Source organism: Balaenoptera borealis (assembly GCF_965194805.1).
Source record: "Balaenoptera borealis genome assembly, chromosome: 5".
Taxonomy (NCBI): domain Eukaryota; kingdom Metazoa; phylum Chordata; class Mammalia; order Artiodactyla; family Balaenopteridae; genus Balaenoptera; species Balaenoptera borealis.
Window position 1 is genome coordinate 136,011,286 of NC_138862.1, and position 25,178 is coordinate 136,036,463.

General features: G+C 44.1%; 1 protein-coding gene across 1 annotated transcript in view; it reads left to right on the forward strand.

Annotated features, from left to right (window-relative positions):
- The first annotated feature begins 375 nt into the window (after positions 1-375).
- Positions 376-25,178, forward strand: part of LOC309629108 (uncharacterized protein) — a 59,988-nt gene continuing 35,185 nt past the window's right edge. The window contains exons 1-3 of the mRNA XM_082392849.1: positions 376-1,590; positions 1,901-3,335; positions 21,662-21,751. Coding sequence (XP_082248975.1) covers positions 3,134-3,335; positions 21,662-21,751 — 292 coding nt within the window. The 5' untranslated portion in view covers positions 376-1,590; positions 1,901-3,133. The remainder of the gene's footprint in view (positions 1,591-1,900; positions 3,336-21,661; positions 21,752-25,178) is intronic.

Sequence of the window (25,178 nt, forward strand, 5' to 3'; positions counted from 1 at the left end):
GGCCTGCATACAGGAGGCTGAATGTACACTCAGGCCACCGGGGGGAAGTCACTACTGATGTAAAGTTACGACGGGAACCTCTACCCTCTGGGGAGGCCCCAGCACAGAGGTATTTATAAGCCCCCAATATTTATTAAATCGTGTTTTGTAAATTTCCGTGTCCCATGGACCATGTGTTTTATGAGCCTATTTCACATCAGGTGACCTTAACTGACTGAAGCAGAAATTATTATCTCTCTTCAAACCCTTCTGGAAGGGATCTGAATCTTTCAGAATCTAATCACACAAGCTATTAGATTTTTCCAGAAAGAAATGATCTGAGATTTGTGAAAGGCTTACACCAACAAAGCCAATCAAAGTTAGAGCCTTCCACCCCTTGTAGGTGGGGTGGATACTACGAAACAATCTGGGGTCCCCGTCACTTAACACTTAACATGCACGTGCCATCTCACCCAGAGGTTCCGCAGAAACACTCATTCAACTGCCCAGTGGTTTAGAGGCAAAAGGATATTCATCACAGCCTCAGATGTGAAACAGGCTTTCGCTCCATTCAGTGAAACGTTATACAGTCATTACAAAGAATAAGGTAGTCTCTGCAACAAATGGTGCTGGAAAATTGGTCTTCCATGTGCAAAACAAACAAAAATGAACCATAACCCTTACATTGCCCCCTACATAAAAATTAGCTCAAAGTAGATCATAGACCTAAATGTAAAAGCTAAAATCATTAAACTTTTAGAAGAAAACAGGAGAAAATCTTAGTGGCCTTGGATTAGGCAAATATTTCTCTTTTTAAAACAATTCTATATATTTAAGGTGTAACAACATGATTTTTTTGATGTACGTATACATTGCGAAATGCTTACTACAGTCAAGCTAATTAACATATTCATTACCTCACATGGTTTTTTTTTTCTAGTGAGAGCACTTAAGAAGTACTCTCTTAGAAGATTTCAAGTACACACTACAGTATTATTAACTATAGTCAACATGCTGTGCATTAGAACTCTAGAACTTATTCATCCTACATAACTAAAACTTTGTTCCCTTTGATCAATATCTTCCCATTCTCTCCCTCACCCCTAGTGACCGTCCCTGCTTCTGTGAAAAAAGATTTCTTAAATAGGACACAAAAAGCATAAACAATAAAAGAAAAAAATTTTTCATGGACTCATCAAAATTTTTCTGCTCTTCAAAAGACAATGTTAAATTGAAAAGACAAGCCAAAAACTAGAAGAGAACACTTGCAAAACACATATATGATAACGGACTTGTATTCAAAATATATAAAGAACTTTTACAACTCAATAATAATGAAATGACCCAATTAAAATAAATGGGCAAAAGGTGTGAATGGATACTTTACCAAAGAAGATACATGCATGGCAAACAAGCACATGAAAATATACTCAACATCATTAGTCATTAGGAAAATGTAAATGAAAACTATAGTGAAATACCACTACATACTATTAGAAGGGCTAAAATTAAAAAGACTGACAATTCCAAGAGTCAGTGAGGATGTGGAGCAACTGGAACTCTCCTAGTTGCTAGTGGGAACCCAAAATGGCACAACCATTTTGGAAAACAGTTTGGCAGTTTCTTTTTTTTTTTTTAATTTTATTTATTTATTTTATTTATGGCTGTGTTGGGTCTTCGTTTCTGTGCCAGGGCTTTCTCCAGCTGTGGCAAGCGGGGGCCACTCTTCATCACAGTGCACGGGCCTCTCACTATCGTGGCCTCTCTCGTTGCGGAGCACAGGCTCCAGACGCGCAGGCTCAGTAATTGTGGCTCATGGGCCCAGTTGCTCCGCGGCATGTGGGATCTTCCCAGACCAGGGCTCGAACCCGTGTCCCCTGCATTAGCAGGCAGATTCTCAACCACTGCACCACCAGGGAAGCCCTGGCAGTTTCTTATAAAGTTAAATATATACTTACTACACTACCCAACAATTCTACTCTTTGGTATTTGTTTAAAAGAAATGAAACATATTTCCACCCAAAGACTAGTATGTATGTGCATGTTAATAACCACTTTATTTGTAATAACCAAAAACTAGAAACAACCCAAGTGGCCATTAACTGGTGACTAGATAAACAAACTGTGTACAAGGCAACCGTAGTCAGTAACATGTGATGAACTGCCGAAACGAGGGGCATGGCTGAATCTCAGACGCATCATGCAAAGTGGAAGGAGCCAACACAAAACGTTAATCCTGCTTAATTCCATGTGCACAGCCTTCTGGGAAAAAGAAAACTCTAGGGATGGAGAAGAGATCAGTGGCTGCCAGGAGTTAGGGGTGTGACGAGGAAGTTGACTGCAAAGGGAACTTTTGGTGGTGACAGCAGTGTTCTCTATCTTGATTGGAGTGGTTGTCTCCTATGTCAAAACACAGCAAACTGTACTCTTAAAAACAGTGAGTTTTACTTTATGTAAATTTTCCCTCAACATGGGACTTCCCTGGCGGTCCAGTGGTTGAGACTCCGCACTTCCACTGCAGGGGGCATGGGTTCAATCCCTGGTCGGGGAACTAAGATCCCACAAGCCACGTTGCACAGCCAAAAAAAAAAAAAATTTCCCTCTATAAATGTGACTTTAAAAAATAAGAAAAAGATAGTTCCCATTTATGCTCTGACATGGAAGCTTGTCCATGTTGAGTGAAACTGGAAAGTTGCAGTGAACCTGACCAAAAAAGCAAATCTATTTATCAATTATTTATACGTGCAAAGAGAAAGGCAAAGAGAAAGACTAGAACAATGTACACTACACACTTGGGGATGGAAGCATGTGGGCTAAGGGGAAAAAGAGGGAAACTTTCCTTTTCATCTTATACAAATAACACCTTCATAGCCTTCTATACCTTTTAAACCTTATACAAATCATATTTGTATTAGTGGAAATTTTTACAGTGAGCATTACTTACTTTGCAATTTAAAAATAAAAGGATTTTTTTCCCGAAATCAAATTCTTGGCTATCTTAGGAGTACAGAAGAAAGAAGAAAGGGAAAAGGTGTCTTTCCTTCATGTCCGAGGTCCAACAAGTCCCTGCCGACGTGCTGAGCGGGGCAGACAGACCATTATTGTTTGGTCCTGGCAGAGAACAGAGCTGTGAGCCTGGTCTTTCTGGCCCAGCATGAAGGATGATTCAGTCACACCAAGGCCCCCCGGCCACCCCCTCCGGCAGCTGCTGTCAGCAGCAGGCAGACAAGACAGGGCAGCTGGGAAGCCCGGGAGAGCCCTTCCTCACAGCCCTGTCCCGCAGCAAAGGCTAAAGTCGGAGCCAGAACTGACGGAGCCTCGCAGCGCAATGGAAAGCTCGGCTGAGAAAGCTGCTGGTAAGTCTAAGGCGCCTAGCCAGCCTCCCCGAGGCCGTGAGCCTGCTGGTCCTCTCCAGGGCAGGAGGTGGTTGTCCTCACTTTCAGGGAAGAGATTTGCACTGGGCGGGCCTTGAGCCACTGCACCTGGAGTGCAGTCACAACAGTGACAATAACCTTACAACACAGCCTTCCCCCAAGCTGAGCTGGAGGTGCACCAATTCTAACTCCGTTTTTAAAAAGCAGACGAGTTTAAATAAATTGAGAAATGCGGCCTATTGTATGTCCCTCTTGGCAATGTATACCATATACTAGCATACCAAAGCCCCTGGGAAGTTCTGCAGAAAAGAAACCCATTTATTTTGCTTTTTCCCCTAAAAGGACCTTGACCCCAAATCTATTTTTATTTAATTCCTATTTTACTTTATTGTTTAATTTCCTATTTTTTATTTAATCCCCCCTTTTACTTCTGTTTTATACAATAAACATGTCATTGGTGTGCTAAATAAATAATTGTGATGTAGGGCTTTACTTTTTTTTTTTTTAAGTGAATATATAAATGTTTCTGTAATAAATTTATTTATTAATATTTTTGGCTGCATTGGGTCTTCATTGCTGCGCATGGGCTTTCTCTGGTTGCGGTGAGCGGGGGATACTCTTTGTTGTGGTGCGTGGGCTTCTCATTGCGGTGATTTCTCTTGTTGCAGAGCACGGGCTCTAGACGTGTGGCCTTCAGTAGTTGTGGCACGTGGGCTCAGTAGTTGTGGGTCACAGGCTCTAGAGCGCAGGCTCAGTAGTTGTGGCGCATGGGCTTAGTTGCTCCGTGGCATGTGGGATCTTCCCGGACCAGGGCTCAAACCCATGACCCCTGCATTGACAGGCGGATTCTAAACCGCTGCGCCACCAGGGAAGTCCCAGGGCTTTACTTTTTATAAAATCTAGTTTAACAGTTTTTTTTTTTTCATTTGACGGTCACGAGCAAGGCAGCAGGACTAAAGTTAATAATTCCTGTTTTACAGATGAGAAAATTGAGGCTTATGTGAGGCTCCAGGGGCAGCAGCAAAGATTCAGGCCACTGTCCGGCAGGCAGAGCGATCACTGGCAAGACTGGACCTGAACCCCTCACGCTGACACCCGAGCCAGATGCCACGGTTGCTCCAAGGCCTCAGGCCAGACTTGCTCCCCAAGGGAATATCATCATTCAACCTACCAGACTCAGAAATGCTGTGGGTCCAAGAATCATTCAGCTATGAAGAGGGGAAACCACATTCTTGGTAGGGAAATGGGAAGGTCACAGCTTTAAGACAGGAAGTCAGAGAGGGCTCGAGATGCCAGAGGAGACCCCAAAATCGTCTGTGACAACCAAGGATGGATGGCGCTTGAACTGAAGCCCACAGGCAGGGAAAACATCCTGAATCTTGAGCAAAGCCAGTTTCCTGATGTCACGTATTTCAAGAATCACAGAAATAAAAGAGCTCAAAAGAATTGTTAAGCCACCAAAGGCTTACATGTAACACAATACATACCTACACAACAGACCTCAGCCCCACTCTCGCAGGTGGGGTGGTGGGTCTGCCTGAGGTTTCCCAGAGGGTGAGCCCTAGAAAACATAGCTGACATTCATTTCATCATCTTCTAGCCAGACCAAACGCATGTTCCTAGTTTACTGTCTGTACTGGCCATGATATCTTTTTTTTTTTTTTTTTTAATTTATTTATTTCTATTTATGGCTGTGTTGGGTCTTCGTTTCTCTGCGAGGGCTCTCTCTAGTTGTGGCAAGCGGGGGCCACTCTTCATCGCGGTGCGCGGGCCTCTCACTATCGCGGCCTCTCTTGTTGCGGAGCACAGGCTCCAGACGCGCAGGCTCAGTAACCGTGGCTCACGGGCCCAGCCGCTCCGCGGCATATGGGATCCTCCCAGACCAGGGCTCGAACCTGCGTCCCCTGCATTGGCAGGCAGAGTCTCAACCACTGCGCCACCAGGGAAGCCCCCATGATATCTTTATTGCGAGAACGTTATCACTCCCAACCCCATCACCTCCCCGACCTCACCTCACGCCCCTCCCCATCACCATTACCATCCCACCTTGGATCTCAAGAGATTGGATGGGGTGGGGAGGAAGGGCCGTGCCATAATTTGACCTGGCCCAAGGTAAAGGCAAAGCATCGATCTCAAAGCTTGGATCTAGTCTCTGTGCAGCTGAAGGTGGAGATCGAGGGCGTGGGGCTGTGCTGTTTGCCGAGGCCCTGGAACAGGGTGGCTCGCTCCTAACACACTGCCAGGCCAGGGCTGCCCAGGACTCCACATGGTGGGAGAGGAGCAGGGCCCCAGCTCTGTATAATTACGCACACGCCCACCCCTGTTGTGGGAAGGGGCATCTTGGCCAGTGCAAGCAATACCAGCAGCTGCTGAGGGACGTTTTAGAACCACAGACTTTAGGAAAAAATAACCTGAGAGACAGAGGAGAACACACACAGGCATGGCAGCCCCTCGCCGCTTTGGGGTTTGCGTTCAGTGAGGCCCTGTGGTTCCTGCAACCAGGAGGTTCCCCATCCTGCAGGCTGTGTGGGAACAAACTGTGCAAACCGGGGCCTCAGCATGTGCAGTACTTAATCCCCTCCTTAAAGTCTTAAAGTGCTTTAAAAATGCTCAGCCACAGGGAAAGGGCTATCTGCAAGGCCAAAATATATACCTACACAATCTGGGTTAAGAGAGCAGTGATTTTTTTTTTTTAAGCACTAGAGAGATTAAAAGAAAAATGTTCCATGCAGTTACCATGGATTATGTGATAACCTGTTTCCTTATATACAGTTACCGAATGTTTTGCAAACACACGTGTGTCCTTAGGAGGTGGATGGACAAGGTTAAACTGGAGAAGATGGAAATGGAAAAAAAAAATGATTCAGGGGGCTTCCCTGGTGGCGCAGTGGTTAAGAATCCGCCTGCCAATGCAGGGGACACGGGTTCGAGCCCTGGTCCTGGAAGATCCCACATGCCTCGGAGCAACTAAGCCAGTGTGCCACAACTACTGAGACTGCGCTCTAGAGTCTGCGAGCCACAACTACTGAGCCCGCATGCCACAACTACTGAAGCCCGCACGCCTAGAGCCTGTGCTCTGCACGCAACAAGAGAAGCCACTGCAATGAGAAGCCTGCGCAACGCAACGGAGAGTAGCCCCCGCTCACCGCAGCTAGAGAAAGCCCCACGCGCAGCAATGAAGACCCAATGTAGCCAAAATAAATAAATAAATTTTTAAAAAAATGATTCAGGAAGGTAAGAGAGAAGTCAGAGGATTCATTCATTCAACAAATAATTACTGAGTTCCTGCTGTGTCCCATGCAAAGATCTAAGAGTCAGGGATTTAGCGTGAACTGAATATATAAAATTCCTTGCCCTCAGGAAATTGCACTGTAGTGAAGGTGTCAAGACAGACAAGAAGCGTAGTCCAGGCGTTCAGTGTGATGCAGAATGGAGAGAGAACTAATCAGGGAGGGTCTCCCTGAGGAGGTGACATCTTGGCAGAGACCTGAGGGGATGTGATGTGTCTCAGGCGCAGAAAGGAGGCCTCTGTGGCTGGAGTAGAATAAGTAGGGGTGGGTGAGGGAGAAAGGGTGGGAGAAGCCACAGGGGCCAGGTCATGTAGAGTCTGGGCTTTGTTTTAAGGTGGAAGCCAGTGGAGGGTTTTGAACAGAGGAGGGACAAGCTCTGACTCTTGTTTTAACGGGATCACCCTGGCATATAAATGGCAAGAAAGGGACTTAGAAATGGATGTGGGAGGATGCAGGAGGCCCATTAGGAGGGTCCTGAAGGTGGAGATGAGAGAGACAGTGAATAATGACCAGATTGGGTGTATTTCTAGGGTGGAGTGTGGCCGATTGTGTTTTCCCAAGGCGGCTGCACCAATATGCACCCTTCCTACACCTCCTCCTTACAGTGTGATGTTGCCACACCTCTGCTGAGCCCGGACCCCTAGCCTCTCCTCAGCCCTCTGGACCTCTCTATCTTTTTCACATCACACCGGCCCCAGTCAAAGGCCTCCTCCTCCCCACCCCCCAGGACTTTATAAAGTTACTAGAACCGATGAAGGGCAGATTTCTCACAGACACTGGGCTGGTGTAGGACAAAGTAGAGACTGGGCAGGATAGAAAAGCCTTTCCTTGGAATCTGCAGAAGTGCTGAGGAGACTTGGAGTGACCAGGACTGTGGAACCGGGGTCAGAGGTGATCTGGGGAGGGCCCACCGCCGTCTAGATTACAGGAATTTGGCAGGAGGCATGCCAGAGCCGATGAGGAAGGTAAGAGGTGAGATTTGACTGTAGTTCTCAGGGAGGGATTCATGGAAGACTCTGAGGCCTTTCTGATCTTAAGGGATAAAAACACTGATGCCAATCACCGGTCATCAAACACCTATTATACTTGCACGCTTGTTATTTCTTGAAAGCCTCACAGCAACTCTGGGAGGTAGCTGTCACTCCCTCCATGTTACAGATGCAGAAACAGAGGCCAATGAAGGCAGCTTAGGTGACCTGCCCAGGGCCACAGAGCTAGAACACCAGTACCCCGAAGCCTGCATTCTATACACCACCAGCCCCGGTTCAGACACCACAGGGAATGGGGAGGCACCTGAGGGGACCTGCCCGGGCACAGGGTGGGCGTGGTCATGGCCCTTCCGGGGGCCAGTGGCAGGGCCTCATGGCCAGAGAGTCCGCAGAGGAAAGAGAACAAGCTAAGATGCTGGATGCAGATCTTGGTGGCCTGGGACACAGGAGGTCGCTTCCCAGTGTGAACGGCTGGGCAACGGGGGAAGATTCTACATGTGTGCGGGGTGTTCCAGCTCCTGCTCCTGCTGCGAGCTGCCAGCAGGGAAGGCTGGCCTCACGTTTCCCTCCGATTTCCACCTATTCCAGAATCCCTGCTCTCCCCTCCGCTGGGAAAGCCCCCCTCCCTTCATGTCCAAGTCCTCCCAGTTCTCCCAAGTCTAAATGTCCCCTCCTCCGTGAAAACTCTGCCAGGAGGGATGCATGTGCTCCTGGGAACGTCCCCAGTGGTTCCCTCATCTTCATTCTTGCACGTAGAGGGCAGTGTGCATGGTGGCAACAGCACTACGGTTTCAAGTCAAACGGTAGCTGGTTGGAATCCCGGCTTGGCCGCTCACCAGCTGAGGAAACTTCTCAGAGCTCAGTGGGGATAACACCCCTGATGGGGCTCTGAGGAAGGGTCAGGGATGCACCCTGAGGTTCCCTGCACTAGGAACAGCCAACCTCGGGACTCACCTCTCCCCACTCAGGACCTGACTAGGGGGCTGCATGCAAGTCTCAGCACCCAAGTGGGAACTGGGGACACTTTAGTAATTGTGGTAACAACCAAGACAGATTCTGGCAAAGGCTGAGCTGGGGAATGTGGGTCAGACCTGGAAGCCACAGAGGGTTGCTTCTTCCTCCCCAGGGAATTGAGACGACCAGCCCTCCTTTGGGCTTCTGCTCCCCTCCCCTCCAGAGACAAGAATGAGGAGGGTGGGGGGACAAGGCCAGACCTGGGTAAGCAGCCCCTAGGAATTCTCAGGAGGCCACAGAGCTGATCTTTAAGGCAGAGTGAGCCCACCCATGAGCAACACGGCCCTGTGAGGATCCTGGGTTCTGACCCATCAGACCGATAACTCCTTTTTTTTTTTTTAATTATTTTTTTATTTTTTAATGCTATTCTTGTCTGCTTACATTCTTTTTATGTATGTATGTATGTATGTATGGTATGGCTGTGTTGGGTCTTCGTTTCTGTGCGAGGGCTTTCTCTAGTTGTGGCAAGCGGGGGCCACTCTTCATCGCGGCGTGCAGGCCTCTCACTATCGCGGCCTCTCGTTGCCGAGCACAGGCTCCAGACGCGCAGGCTCAGTAATTGTGGCTCACGGGCCGAGTTGCTCCGCGGCATGTGGGATCTTCCCAGACCAGGGCTCGAGCCCGCGTCCCCTGCATTGGCAGGCAGATTCTCAACCACTGCGCCACCAGGGAAGCCCCCGATAACTCCTTTTTTTTGGAGGGCATGGGCACATGGCCTTAGAAGGGGTGGCCCAGGGTGTAAGTGTGGGGAGAGGGGTCTCCTCCTCCACACTATGGATTCAATATACCACTTCTCTCTTTTTATTTTTTTGGCCACGCCATGCAACATGCAGGATCTTAGTTCCCAGACCAGGGATCGAACCCTTGCTCCCTGCATTGGGAGCGTGGACTCTTAACCACTGGGCCGCCAGGGAAGTCCCTCAATGTACCACTTCTAAAATGCCTTATACAATGCCTTGCCACGTGGTAGGAGACATTTAAACTATTCAAAAAGAAGAATACTTATGTTCGTGTGTATGTTATATGTGCTAATATAAATGGAGCTCTACTCTGTGCTTTCAACCTTGCAATATAGTTATTTTGACGCATGTCTTATTTCTCTGAGTAGATTATTAATTCCTCGAACACAAGGCCCATGACTGGTCCTTCTCTTTATCCACCCAAGTGTCAAATCTGATACACAGTAGACGCTCAATAAACGTTAAATGAATTAATGAATTCATGTTATATGCAAAATAGTAAACTACATTGCAAGATATCCAAAATCCCTAAGAGTAATTCAGCCTGGGTCAAGATTCCCCTTGCAAAGTCTCAAAACAGACTTGTCTCTTGCCAAGAGAAATGCAAGTTTGCAGCTGCAGAGGCCTTAGCTGTAAATGAAATGATATGTGTAAGGCACTTTCACACAGTCTGGCCTATAAATGTTAGGTTCCAGAGCCCCCTGTGTAAGTTGAGGGTTGGGTGAGTGCATTCTCCCCCTGCCTCCCCCAGGCTCTCTCCACCATGTGCCAGACACCTCCCACATCAGGCCTGCACCTAGCCTGGAACAAAACAACTAGCTCTTCCCAGCTCTGGCTTCCATGCCTCAATGCCATGTCAGCAACTCCTGAAAAATAGTCTTCAGAGGAGAAGATGCTGACATATCCTCAATTACAGTCTGTGATTCTCCACATGCTGTCTGGAAAATGCATTAGTCCAGTATATTCATTTGCTAGGGCGGCCATTACCAAAAGACCATAGATTAGGTGGTTTAAACAACAAATGTATTTGCTCACAGTTCTGGAGTCTAGAAGTCCAAGATCAAGGTGTCTGCAGGTTTGGTTTCCTCTGAGGACTCTCTCCTTGGCTTGTAGATGGCCACCTTCCAGCTGCATCCTCACATGGCCTTTCCTCTGTGCATGGACATACCTGTTGTCTATGTGTCCAAGTTTCCTCTTCTTATAAGGATAGCAGTCAGATTGAATTAGGGCCCAGCCACAAGGCCCTATCTCCAAATACAGTCACAGTTTGAAGTACTGGGGGTTAGAGCTTCAGGATATAAATTTGGGAGTGGATACAATTCAGAAGAACTGGATTCAAGTCCATTTCCTGGTTGTGTGATCATAGGCAAGTTGCTAAGCCTTTCTGAGCTTTTGCTTCCTCATCTGCAAACTGGGCTCCTGGGTTTTGTGAGAATGAAAGGAATTACCATGTGGCAAGTGCCTGGCACACAGTGGGTGCTTAAGGAATGCTGGTTTCCCTCTCAGCCTATATGTGGGAATATTTAGACTCTTGTATATATAAGACATGTTGCTTATGGACCTGGTGGGGTCGGAGGAGAGGACTGCTCCTGGCTTCTTTTAGCCCTGTACTACCCCATGAAGAAAGAAGGCTGCTATAGAGCAGATGCATTAGAACGTTTTTCCGACCACTATGATGGTGCAGGGCACAGGAAACAGATCAGGTGTCAAGCATGTAAGAGAGCATCAGTAACTCTCTTTAGGTGTGGGCACCTAACACCCCTTGGCATTTGAACTGGATGAGAGGTTGAAGTTTTGGTATGGATTGAGCTGGACTTTCTAAAGCCTGAAAATGAGAGTTGGTTTATACCTGAACCTGACAGCAAAAGCTATGATTCCTGTTTGAACTGTTGCCTGGGATCTGTGAAAGGGGGATGTGATACAGCTTGTTTAAGAACCTAAAGCTTTCTGGGACTTCCTTGGTGGTCCAGTGGTTAAGACTCTGCACTCCCAATGCAGGGGCCTGGGTTCAATCCCTGGTGAGGGAACTAGATCCCACATGCCACAACTAAGATCGCATATGCCGCCGCTAAGACCTGGCACAACCAAATACATAAATAAATATTTAAAAAAAAAAAAAGGAACTTAAAACTTTCAATAAACTGGTTAAGGGCTTCCCTGGTGGTGCAGTGGTTAAGACTCCACACTCCCAATGCAGGGGGCCCAGGTTCAATCCCTGCTCAGGGAACTAGATCCCATATGCATGCCGCAACCAAGAGTTCGCATGCCACAACTAAGGAGTCTGCGTGCTACAACTAAGGAGCTGGTGAGCTGCAACTAAGGAGCCCACGAGCCTCAACTAAGGAGCCCACCTGCTGCAACCTAGATCTGGCACAACCAAATAAATAAATAAATAAATAAATACTTTAAAAAAATTTTTTTAAAAACTGGTTATTAGTACTTGTTATTTCTTGTATCTTTGTTGTCTTATGTCCCTTAATACCCCTCAAAGTACCAAAGATTCAGATCTTTCAACTTTTCCCACAATACAAGGGTCAATTTAAAGCATTCTCTTAATTGAGTTTTCCCCTTTGAATAAAACCTTATATCTCACTTGATTTTACCAACTTTCCACAGAAAACCTCTTACAAAGCACTTTTTAAAAAGCATGTTAAAATAAAGACCATATATGACAAGCTGACAGTTAACATCATACTAAATGGTGAAAAGCTGAAAGTTTTCCCTCTACTATCAGGAACAAGAAAAGAGTGCCCACTCTCATCATTTCTATTCTATATACCACTAGAAGTCCTAGCCGGAGCAATTAGGCAATAAAAAGTAATAGAAGGCATCTAAATTGGAAAAGAAGAAATAAAATTTTCTCTGTTTGCAGATTACATGGTATTACATAGAGAACACCTTAAGACTCCAAAAACAAGCTATTGAAACTAATAAACACGTTCAGTAAAGTTGCAGGATATAAAATCAACATAGAAAAATCAGTTGTCTTTTTATAATTAACAATGAAATATCTGAAAAAGAAATCAAGAAAACAATTCCATTTTCAATTGCATAAAATAAAATAAAATACTTAGGAATAAATTTAACCAAGGAAATGAGAGATCTGTACACTGAAAACTATAAAACACTGATGAAAGAAATTGAAGAAGACACATATAAATGGAAATATATCCTGTGTTCATTGATTGGAAGAATTAATATTGTTAAAATTTCAATGCTACCCAAGGCCATCTAAAGATTCAGTGCAATCCCTATCAAGATTCCAATGGCAGTTTTAAAAGAAGCAGAAAAAACAATCCTAAAATTTGTATGGAACCACAAAAGACCCCGATAACCAAAGCCATCTTGAACAGGAAGAACAAAGCTGGAGGAATTACATTACCTGATTTCAAAATATATTACAAAGCTATATTAATCAAAATAGTATGATACTAGCATAAAAACAGACATGTAGACAAATAAAAGAGAATAGAGAGCCCAGAAATAAAATCCACACATTTATGGTCAATTGATTTCAAAAAAGTGCAACAACATACAATGGAGAAAGGACAGTCTCTTCCATAAATGGTGTTGGGAAAACTGGATAGCCACAAGCAGAAGAATAAAATTGGATCCTTATCTCACACCATATACAAAAATCAACTCAAATGGATTAAAATCTAAAACATATGATCTGAAACTATAAAAATACTGGAAGAAAACATAGGGGAAAGGCTTCTTGACATTGGTGTGTGCAATCCTTTTTTAGATAGGACCACAAAAAGCATAGGCAATGAAAAAAAGATAGTCAAATGAGGTTGTATTAAACTAAAAAGCTTCTGTATAGCAAAGGAAACAAGAAAGAGTGAAGGAACTACCTATGGGATGGGGAAAATATCTGCCAACCATACATCTGATAAGGGATTAATATCCAAAATATATAGGGAACTCAAACAACTCAAGTAAGAATACAAATAATCTGATTTTAAAAAGGGCAAGAACCTGAGTAGATATTTTTCCAAAGACACCCAAATGGTCAACAGGTATATGAAAAAGTGTTCAACATCACTAATCATCAGGGAAATGCAAATCAAACCACAATGAGCTATCACACCACACCTGTCAGAAAGGCTATTATCAAAATAACAAAAGATGAAGTGTTGATGAGAAAAGAGAACGCTGTGCTCTGTTGGTGCAAATGTAAATTCGTACCGCCATTATGGAAAACAAAAACATTCAGATCACAGCAATAGATGAACCTGGAGGACATTACACTAAATGAAATTAAAGAAGCCAGGCACAGAAAGATAAATACTACACTTATATATGGAATCTAAAAAAGTCAAATTCATAGAAGCAAGGAGTAGAATGGTGGTTGCCAGGGGGTGTGGGTGGGGTATTTGGGGAGATGTTGGTCAAAGGGAACAAAGCTGCAGAATTACGCAGGATGAATAAGTTCCAAAGACCTAATGTACAGCATGGTGACTAATATTAACAACACTATATTGTATACTATTTGAAATATGCTAGGGGAGTAGATCTTAAGTGTTCTCACACCACCACCACCCCAGATGGTAACTATGTGAGGAGTTGGATATGTTAGTTAGTTTGACTGTGGTAATCATTTCACAATGTATACATATCTCAAAACATCATATTGTAAACCTTAAATATATATCATTTTTGTTTGTCAATTATGCCTCAGTAAAGCTGCAGGAGGTGGGGGGGGGGTACTTCCCTGGTGGTGCAGTGGTTAAGAATCCGCCTGCCAATGCAGGGGACAGGGGTTCAAGCCCTGGTCCAGGAAAATCTCACATGTCGCAGAGCAACTAAGCCCGTGCACCACAACTACTGAGCCTGTACTCTAGAGCCTGTGAGCCACAACTACTGAGCCCACGTGCCACAACTACCGAAGCCCACGCACCTAGAGCCCGTGCTCCGTAACAAGAGAAGCCACTGCAATGAGAAGCCCGTGCACCGCAACGAAAAGTAGCCCCCGCTCGCCGCAACTAGAGAAAGCCCGTGCGCAGCAGCGAAGACCCAACACAGCCATTAATTAATTAATTAATTAAATGAAAACGAAAGGGAAAAAAAAAAAAAAAGCTGGGGGGAAAGCATGTTAAAGGTGCCACCAACACAACTGCAGCCTGTGTCTTTGTAATACGGGTTTCTCCAGGCTTGGAGGTATGACCTGCTCATAATAATAGTTCAGCCCTTCTGTGGGGAGTTCAGGTCCTCAATGCCCTCCCAGGTTCTCCCTATAGGAAGTACTCCTGTTCAAGTCTATATTCAGATAGCCCTAAGCTGTTAATCCTGATGCCTCCTCACACGGGGCTGGAGACGTGTTCCTGCTCACCGCTGCTCTTCCAGCTCTGAGTACAGGCATTTCTGGTGCCGTAGTGCCAGGCAACAGGGAGAGGTCCCCTGTCGTGCTCACTCGTGTATCTATTCCCACCGCTCTTCCCTCTGCCCCTGCAGGGGTGGGCTGTAGTCTAAAGAGGGGGAAACACACAGAGATCCCAGTGATTTAAGGTCCTCCTCTTCTGAGGGCTCGAGTGCAAGGGTGGGTGATGGGAGGGGTAAAGGGCGGAAGCCAGGGCCATCTGAGTCACACTGTGGGGCAGGGCAGGGGGTTGCAGGGGGCCTAGTCTCTGCAGTCATCTGAAGGTCTGGCTGGGGCTGGAGGCTCTTCAGAGACCTCAGTTCTTGGCCACACAGACTTTTTCACAAGGCTTTGTGAGTGTCTTCATGACACATCAGCAGGCTTCCCCAAGAACGAGCGATCCAAGGTGAGAAAAAGGAAAAGGCCACAGCCTTTTGTGACCTAGTCCTGGAAGTGACACACTGTCACTGGAACCAAGTCACTGAGTCCAGGCCACAGTCAAAGGAAGGAGAGTTAAGCTCCACCTCTTGAAGGCAGAGCACCATAAAAACTGTGGCCATTCCCCCACTATCTGCTCTTCTTGAGTCGAGCCTGTGCTTTCCAACCTGCTCTTTCCTTCTCAGAAGGCTACTTGGTTCCTTATGCATCCTCGCCAGCTCTCCGCCCTGAATCTGCAGGGGGCACACAGCTGGTCCTTCTCTTGAGCTTAGCACTCTTTCTCCAACTATGTGACATTGTCGCCCAGAACGAATTCACACCCGACACCGTCTTCCTCCTCCTGACACCCTGTGCTTTGGAAATGAGGCACACCTGAATAGCAGAAAAATGGACCAAGTTTTCTCTCTTAGATGCCTGGAACTAAAAACTTATGAATCTGGGGTAAACAGGTCTAACTTGAGCGTGCATCAGATCACCCAGAGGACTTGTTAAAACACAGATTTCTGAGTTTCCAAGACTCACAAGTCTTGGAAGTTGGGTGGGGATTTGCAGTTCTTATGTTTCCAGGTGCTGTTGGCTGGTCCATGGACCACACTTTGATAACCACTGGTCTAAGGGTTAAGTTAGCAAAATAAGTGTATCTTCAGTGACTGAATTATTAGGGTATACTTACTCAGATGACCGTTTTCCGCAGGGAAATTTGGATAAACTTACAACTTCCTTGGAAAATTCTACTTTGTGGCAGTCTTCTTCTGGTCTCTTATCTTCTCCCTATGTTCCTCCCCTCCCTTTAAACATCACATCCACCTTAAAAGCATACATAACTGTATTTTAAGATTTCCGTTTGTAACTATATTTCAATTCATCGGAGTACAGATTCTCAGAATTGAGGCACTCTGGAAGAGGCCTGTGGTTTGCAAATTCAAAAACATATTTTGAACTGAGGTCAATTTAAAATATATATCATTACTTCTTTTTGGCCTTTCTTACATGCTCCAAATTTCTTTTACCATCGCCCCCCCCACCTTATATATCAGTTTCAATCGTCTTTATAAAAGTGAACAGCTCTTGAATTAGAAACTTCACAAACTCAAGGCAACTGATAAGTGATAGCATCCAATATTCAAATGACCTTCTAAAGTAATTTTCCATTTTTATTCCTGCCCTATTTCAGTCAGTCTGGGAGATTCCTGGAAAGAACATGTGCTAAAAGCATTTCCATTTCCATTATTAGGTGGATCCATAAATAGCCAATTTGTTTTATTTTTCTGTGGATCATTCTCAACCCTATTTGCCCAAGTTGAGTCACACTGTCAAAGAAAGCTGAAATGGTTTATATTCAAAGAGCTCAAACTTGTTTGTCCTGGTGTGCAATTATAAACACATTTAGAGAAAAAGGAAAAGAAAGCCATACCAATATATACTATTTTTCTGTCAGTGACCTCTCTCTCTCCGGTCTATTTTTATTTAAAATGGAGTCCAGCTTTTAAAAAATAATGAATGTAAAGCGTTTATTACATAATGACTTAGAGGCAGGATCACTATGTATTAAAAGACCTACTGGGAGGCAATTTTCCAAGTTAAGACCCCAAAGCCAAGGTCTTTGAGGAGCCCTTCCTCCCCCGTGTCTGCAGGTCTCATGAACGCCATGTCCTGTTCTGGTGAGTTCCTTTAGACAGGAATTTGAGGAGCAGCCTCAGCTGCACACACGCAAACACGCTGCCATGTGGATTATCGTTGAGGAGCTGGATTTATCCTCAGGTGCCTGTTGCTCAGGGCCCTGAACCCTTCTACATCCCTACAGCAACCCTCCTCATGCTCACCTGCAACCTCTCTGTTTTCAATCTCATGGAGTCAAACCTCAGCCCATTGCTGTGCAAAAGCTTTTAAGTTTCATTAGGTCCCATTTGTTTATTTTTGTTTTTATTTCCACTTCTCTAGAAGGTGGGTCAAAAAGTATCGTGCTGTGATTTATGTCATAGACTGTTCTGCCTATGTTTTCCTCTAAGAGTTTTATAGTGTCTGGCCTTACATTTAGGTCTTTAACCCATTTTGAGTTTATTTTTGTGTATGGTGTTAGGGAGTGTTCTAATTTCATACTTTTACAGCAGTAAAAAAACTTTTTACCAGTTTTCCCAGCACCACTTATTGAAGAGGCTGTCTTTTCTCCACTGTATATTCTTGCCTCCTTTATCAAAGATAAGGTGACTATATGTGCGTGGGTTTATCTCTGGGCTTTCTATCCTGTTCCATTGTTCTATATTTCTGTTTTTGTGCCAGTACCATACTGTCTTGATTACTGTAGCTTTGTAGTATAGTCTGAAGTCAGGGAGCCTAATTCCTCCAGCTCCATTTTTCATTCTAAAAATTGCTTTGGCTATTCGGGGTCTTTTGTGTTTCCATACAAATTGTGAAATTTTTTGTTCTAGTTCTGTGAAAAATGCCCAGTGGTAGTTTGATAGGGATTGCACTGACTCTGTAGATTGCTTTGGGTAGTAGAGTCATTTTCACAATGTTGGTTCTTCCAATCTAAGAACATGGTATATATCTCTCCATCTATTTGTATCATCTTTAATTTCTTTCATCAGTGTCTTATAATTTTCTGCATACAGGTCTTTTATCTCCTTAGGTAGGTTTATTCCTAGATATTTTATTCTTTTTGTTGCAATGGTAAATGGGAGTGTTTTCTTAATTTCACTTTCAGATTTTTCATCATTAGTGTATAGGAATGCCAGAGATTTCTGTGCATTAATTTTGTATCCTGCTACTTTACCAAATTCATTGATTAGCTCTAGGAAACCATAAACAAGACCAAAAGACAACCCTCAGAATGGGAGAAAATATTTGCAAATGAAGCAACTGACAAAGGATTAATCTCCAAAATTTACAAGCAGCTCATGCAGCTCAATATGAAAAAAACAAACAACCCAATCCAAAAATGGGCAGAAGACCTAAATAGACATTTCTCCAAAGAAGATATACAGATTGCCAACAAACACATGAAAGAATGCTCAACATCATGAATCATTAGAGAAATGCAAATCAAAACTACAGTGAGATATCATCTCACACGGGTCAGAATGGCCATCATCAAAAAATCTACAAACGGGACCAGCCCCGCTCTCCCCGCCCCGCTCCCCACGTAGGTGGGATCTGGTCCAGCCCAGCCGGGTGGCGGGTTTAAAAAAAAAAATCTACAAACAATAAATGCTGGAGAGGGTGTGGAGAAAAGGGAACCCTCTTGGTGGGAATGTAAATTGATACAGCCACTATGGAGAACAGTATGGAGGTTCCTTAAAAAACTAAAAATAGAACTACCATACGACCCAGCAATCCCACTACTGGGCATATACCCTGAGAAAACCATAATTCAAGAAGAGTTATGTACCAAAATGTTCATTGCAGCTCTATTTACAATAGCCAGGACATGGAAGCAACCTAAGTGTCCATCATCGGATGAATGGATAAAGAAGATGTGGCACATATATACAATGGAATATTACTCAGCCATAAAAAGAAACGAAATGGAGTTATTTGTAGTGAGGTGGATGGAGTTAGAGTCTGTCATACAGAGTGAAGTAAGTCAGAAAGAGAAAAACAAATACAGTATGCTAACACATATATATGGAATCTAAGGGGAAAAAAAAAAAAAGGTCATGAAGAACCTAGTGGCAAGACGGGAATAAAGACACAGACCTACTAGAGAATGGACTTGAGGATATGGGGAGGGGGAAGGGTAAGATGTGACAAAGTGAGAGAGTGGCATGGACATATATACGCTACCAAACGTAAAATAGATAGCTAGTGGGAAGCAACCGCATAGCACAGGGAGATCAGCTCTGTGCTTTGTGACCACCTAGAGGGGTGGGATAGGGAGGGTGGGAGGGAGAGAGACACAAGACGGAAGAGATATGGGAACATATGTATACGTATAACTGATTCACTGTGTTATAAAGCAGAAACTAACACACCATTGTAAAGCAATTATACTCCAATAAAGATGTTAAAAAAAAAACCAAAAAAACCTCAGCCCAAAGTTAGTCTGGCGGCCCCATTAGCGGGTCCAGGGCTCGAGCTGTGTCTCGTTTCTTTTCTCAGATGAGGAATCCAGAGGCTCACGTTTTCCACACAGAGGGTTAGCAAGTGAATGGCACTGTGTGATCTATTTCTTTCTCACTTTATCACAACTGTTCTCCATACTTTGCCATGATTGTTCTTTAGGAATCCTGAGGTTTTTCCCCCCTAAAAGCCCAGTATTTTGCAAGATAATCAAAATGGAAAAATTGAAACGTTCTCATTTAAATTCACAGGCCCATTAGTTCTCTTTCAAATCTTTTTCTTTTAAAATTGTCCCTTCAAGATAAAACCATACAATATGCGACCTTGGAAAACTCCCTTGATTTCCCTGAGCCTGTTTCCTTATCTGTAATATGGGAATTACAGATAATCTGTAATATGGGAATAATAATAATCCCTCCTTTCAAAAGATTGCTGTGAAGATGAAATAAATTATATGTATGAAAGTTCTTAAGAGTTATATAAACTTGATTATCATTACTTCAAATTCAGATCAAAACAATACCGACAATCAATATTAATGCTGCCTGGGAATTCCCTGGTGGTCCAGTGGTTAGGACTCCGAGCTTCCACTGCAGGGGGCCCAGGTTCGATCCCTGGTTGGGGAACTAAGATCCCACAAGCTTCAGGGTGCAGCCAAAAAAAAAAAAGAAAATAATTAAAAAGAAAAAAAAAAAACCTATTAATAGCTGCCTAAAACAGAACAGCCCTCACTGTTGCAGATTTCCTAGAAAAGTTATACTAAATACTTAGATTTTATCCATTTTCTCTTGCGCATTTTTTTCTTGTTTTCCCAAAGCCCCCCATTCCTTGAGTCAGTGGCATTCGCTACCTCAGAGGATGGGTAAGTCTACCAGGTCTGGGGAATCCCCAGCACAAGGGGCCTGAACCCCCCGAGTGTGGACCCCAACGAGAAGCCACATCCAGCATGGCACGTGGTGGTAGCATTACAAGGTCTGAGGGAGAAGCCCAGGCAGCTGGGCCTGAGGGAGGCCTGCAGAGACCTGGGCACCCCAGCACAGTGTGGGGAATGCGGCCAGAAACTCCCCATGGCCCCGGAGGGAAGCCGAAGGGACTGAGCAGATAGCAAACTAGAAGAGCTCTGGATGTTTGTAGAGAGTGGATGCTCTCTGCAGATTAGCAGGGCCTGAGGCTGAAACCCGAGGCAGATGACGCCTAATGATGGAACGCCATGAGAAGAGAGGACAGTGGTGGCAGCTGGCCTCCGAAGACGGCCCCCAATGAACCACACCTCCTGACAGTCTCGTCCCTGTGCCGTCCCCTCCCACGCTGAGTCTGGGTTGGCCTGTTACTCCCTGTAACCGACAGAGTGCAGCAGAAGTAATGCTGTAACCGCTCCAGGCCTAAGTCTTAAGAAAGCCTGGCAGCTTTTACTTTAATCTTTGTGGAAGTCAGCCACCGTGTGAGAAGCCCAGGTCCCCTGCTGGAGAGAGCAGCCCATGGAGAGGCCCTAGAGGGGAAGATACCACCGGTGGAGAGAGACCATGTGGAGGAGTGCCAAGGCACCAGGGTTGTCCTCCTGACAGCTTACGACTGTCAGGAACAAACTGGCCTGACAAAGCCATGTGTATTGAGCCACTGCAGAGACAGACCACACCCCAGAGGAACCATGGGGCATCTCACCAAACAAAAGTAAAGCAGAGTTAGCATAAGGTTTGGGGGAAGGGTGGGGTTTAGCGGAATACAAATGAAGCTGAGATTTTTGTTTGCTTTTAATTGAAAAACCAGTTTACTAAATTGAGGTCATCAAAGAAACTCACTGTAAAGTGGCATTAAGAGCCAACAATTTTCCATGCCAAGCGGCTTGTCTATCATTTTAAAAACTGAGATGCCGTATTTCACAGGCCATAAATTCACATACCATAAAATTCACCATTTTAGAGTATACAATTCGGTGATTATGGTATTGAATCAAAGTTTTGATAGGCTCAAAGCAAAGCAGGTTCCGTGTAAAGGATTCCACATCTGCTCAGGACTGTGAGATGGACGCCAGGGTCGTGTTTCCTCAGACACTATAGGGTTATGATAGAGGGAAAATGCCGTGTCCAGAAACTGCACCTGAGGAGGTGCATCTGAGGTTTGCCCAGAAACAAACCAAGGCTGTTTCTCTGTGTCCAAGTGACTTAGCTCCTCTGGGCAAAATCGGGGCGTGTCATTCTTACTGATGAAAGTTTCTGATAGTCTATGATTTTAGAAAACAAAGTTACTCAGGAATAAAAAAGATGGTTTTTAGGCCTTTCCCCTTGCAGTGAGTCCCTGGGATGGAATATATTCTGTCAATTCTGCATATCATTCAATCCATGTCTCATACTCCAGCCGGATGAAAGGCTGAGCAGATTTTTACATTCTTAGCCAGAGTTAATTTTTACTTTCTCAGAAAAAGAAGGCAACCCAGACCTTCCAGCTCAGCGGGGCCTCTGGGACCCAGGTGCAGCTGCCGTCAGAACGCAGCTGCTCGAGATCTCAGGTGAGGTGAGAAGAATCGGCTGAGCCCCCATCAACCCACCAAACTGTGAGAGAGAATGTCTTATGTTTACCCACTACATTTGGGGATGGTCTGTGATACATAAATAGATTACTGAACAGCCGTGCCTGAAGCAGACCTCTCCTCTGGTGGGAGACCTAGATCACTCTCCAGGAAGAAGGAGACAGGGCAGAGGCATGAACCTCAATTAGAGGAAGCAATTAGTCAAAGGAGACTTGAGTGTTACCCTCTGGTAATAGAAGTTAGAGCACAGTTACCTCTGGGGGATGTAGGGCTGGGTGGAAAGGGCAAGAGGGAGCCCTCTGGATTGCCAGGGGGAAGTGTTAAATATCTCAATCTGGGCAGGGCTTACATGGACGCACACCTACGTAACAATTCACTGAGCTGTACACATAAGACAGCAAGCAGAACTGGAGCTCAGGAGCTAATTTCTATTAGAGTAACAAAGAAAAGTTAACCAATTCTGTGAAATGTATACCTGCCACAAACAGGCTGTATAAGTGAACACAAGGAATTATGACAGATGCATGAAGTAAATAAATATTTATGCAGGAAAAAGGTATTAATTATGAGTCTAAACACTGATTGACCAAGATGCCAAAGAAGAACATGATTGAGAGCAGGGAATTTAAGAAGAATATAAAATCACAAAATTGCTGGAATATTCACTCACACAATTCCTATTTTATGAATTAAATTAGAAGTAGGTTGTACCCTCTTCAAGATCACTGTCAATGGAATTAGAGATGGAAGGAAGCTTTGAAATTGTCTTTTACTGGTTCTCAAACTGGTCTGCACACTGGCATCACCAGGTGAGCTTTAAAAGACACTGACGCCTGGGTCCCACCCTAGAGATTCTGATGTAATTGGGCTGGGGTGTGGCCTGAGAACCAGGATCTTTAAAAGCTCCCCAGGTAAAGTAAAAGAATGATCCCTTTTAAAATCGCATCAAAAAATATATAAATAAATAAAGGAAGTGAAAGACTTATATGCTAGGAACTATAAAACATTGATAAAGGAAATTGAAGATTATTCAAAGAAATGGAAAGATATCCCATGCTCTTGGATTGGAAGAATTAACATTGTTAAAATGGCCATACTACGCAAAGCAATCTACAGACTTAATGCAGTCCCTATCAAATTACCCATAACGTTTTCCACAGAACTAGAACAAATAATCCTAAAATTTATATGGAACCATAAAAGGCCCAGAATTGCCAAAGCAATCCTGAGGAAAAAGAACAAAGCTGGAGGCATAACCCTCCCAGACTTCAGACAATACTACAAAGCTACGGTAATCAAAACAGCGTGGTATTGGCACAAAAACAGACACATAGATCAATGGTACAGAATCAAGAACCCAGAAATAGACCCACACACTTACAGTCAATTAATCTTTGACAAAGGAGGCAGGAATATACAACAGAGAAAAGACAGTCTCTTCAGCAAGTGGTGTTAAGAAAGCTGGACAGCCTCATGTAAATCAATGAAGTTAGAACACACCCTCACACGATACACAAAAAATAAACTCAAAATGGCTTAAAGACTTAAATATAAGACATGACACCATAAAACTCCTAGAAGAGAACATAGGCAAAATGTTCTCTGACAGAAGTCATACAAATGTTTTCTTAGGTCAGTCTCCCAAGGCAATAGAAATAAAAGCAAAAATAAACAAATGGAACCTAATCAAACTTTATAAGCTTTTGCACAGCAAAGGAAACCATAAACAAAATGAAAAGACAACCTACGGACTGGGAGAAAGTATTTGCAAATGATGCAACTGACAAGGGCTGAATTTCCAAAATATACATACAGCTTAATTATCAGAAAACCAAACAACCCAATCAAAAAATAAGCAGAAGACCTAAATAGACATTTCTCCAAAGAAGACATACAGATGGCCAACAGGCACATGAAAAGATGCTCAGCATCGTTAATAACTATAGAAATATGAGTCAAAACAACAAGATATCACCTCACACCAGTCAGAATGGCCATCATTAAAAAGTCTACAAATAATACATGCTGGAGAGGGTGTGGAGAAAAGAGAACCCTCCTACACTGTTGGTGGGAATTGTAAATTGGTGCAGCCACTATGGAGAACAGTATGGAGGTTCCCCAAAAAACTAAAACTAGTGTTGCCATACAATCCAGCAATCCTACTCCTGGGCATATATCTGGAGAAAACTCTAATTGCAAAAGATACATGCACCCCTATGTTCATAGCAGCACTATTTACAATAGCCAAGACATGGAAGCAACCTAAACATCCATCGACAGATGAATAGATAAAGAAGACGTATACACACACACACACACACACACACACACACACACACATACATACACAATGGAATACTATTCAGCCATAAAAAGGAATGAATAATGCCATCTGCAGTAACATGGATGGACCTAGAGATTATCATACTAAGTGAAGTAAGTCAGAAAGAGAAAGACAAATATCAGATGATATCACTTATGTGTGGAATCTAAAATATGATACAAATGAATTTATTTACAAAACAGAAACAGACTCACAGACATAGAAAACAAACTTATGGTTACCAAAAGGGAAGGTGGGGGAGGAATAAATTAGGAGTTTGGGATTAGCAGATACAAGCTACTATATATAAAGTAGATGAACCAAGGTCCTACTGTATAGCACAGGGAACTATATTCAATATCCTGTAATAAACCATAATGGAAAAGAATATGAAAAATAATATATATGTACATAGCTGAATCACTTTGCTGTACACCAGAAAGTAACACAACATTGTAATTATTTCAATTTAAAAAAACTTAAAAAAAAATAAAATAGAAGCTCCCCAGGTGATGGCAGTGCACTCACCACTAGGGTTGAGACCTTAGGGGTCAATTTCAACCACTTTTCGCAAATGAGTACAGGGAGGTCCAGTGCAGACAAATGGCTGTGAAATATGCATTAATTGGCTGTAGCCAATTTTCTCTGATGTGCCCTAACAGGAGAGAGCTGTGGCATGGATAATGCCAAAGAGTGAATAATCTAAAAATAATTTGTTTGGTTTGGGAAAGCAGCACGTGACTTCCCGGCCGCAGACTGGCCTGGCTAATTCAGTTTTGCTCAAATGAATGCGCCTTTTCCTGATTTTACACTGACAGCCCAGGCCTGTGCTGAGCTGTGGAAGGAAGGTGGCCAAATTAAAAGCTGGCTGTGGCCAGTTTCCCAATGGGAACAGACAAGCTGTCAAAGGCACACAGTCACTATAGGGACATGGGGACTTCTCTTACCACAGTGGGACAAAGCTAGCTCTGTGACTCCATGAGGGTTGGGGGCCAGAGGCAGAAGAGGGTGTGAAGGGAGAGGGGCTAATGGTGATCAAAGCGCTCTTTTGTGCAAGGTTTCCTGCTAAGCATTTCTGTAAAC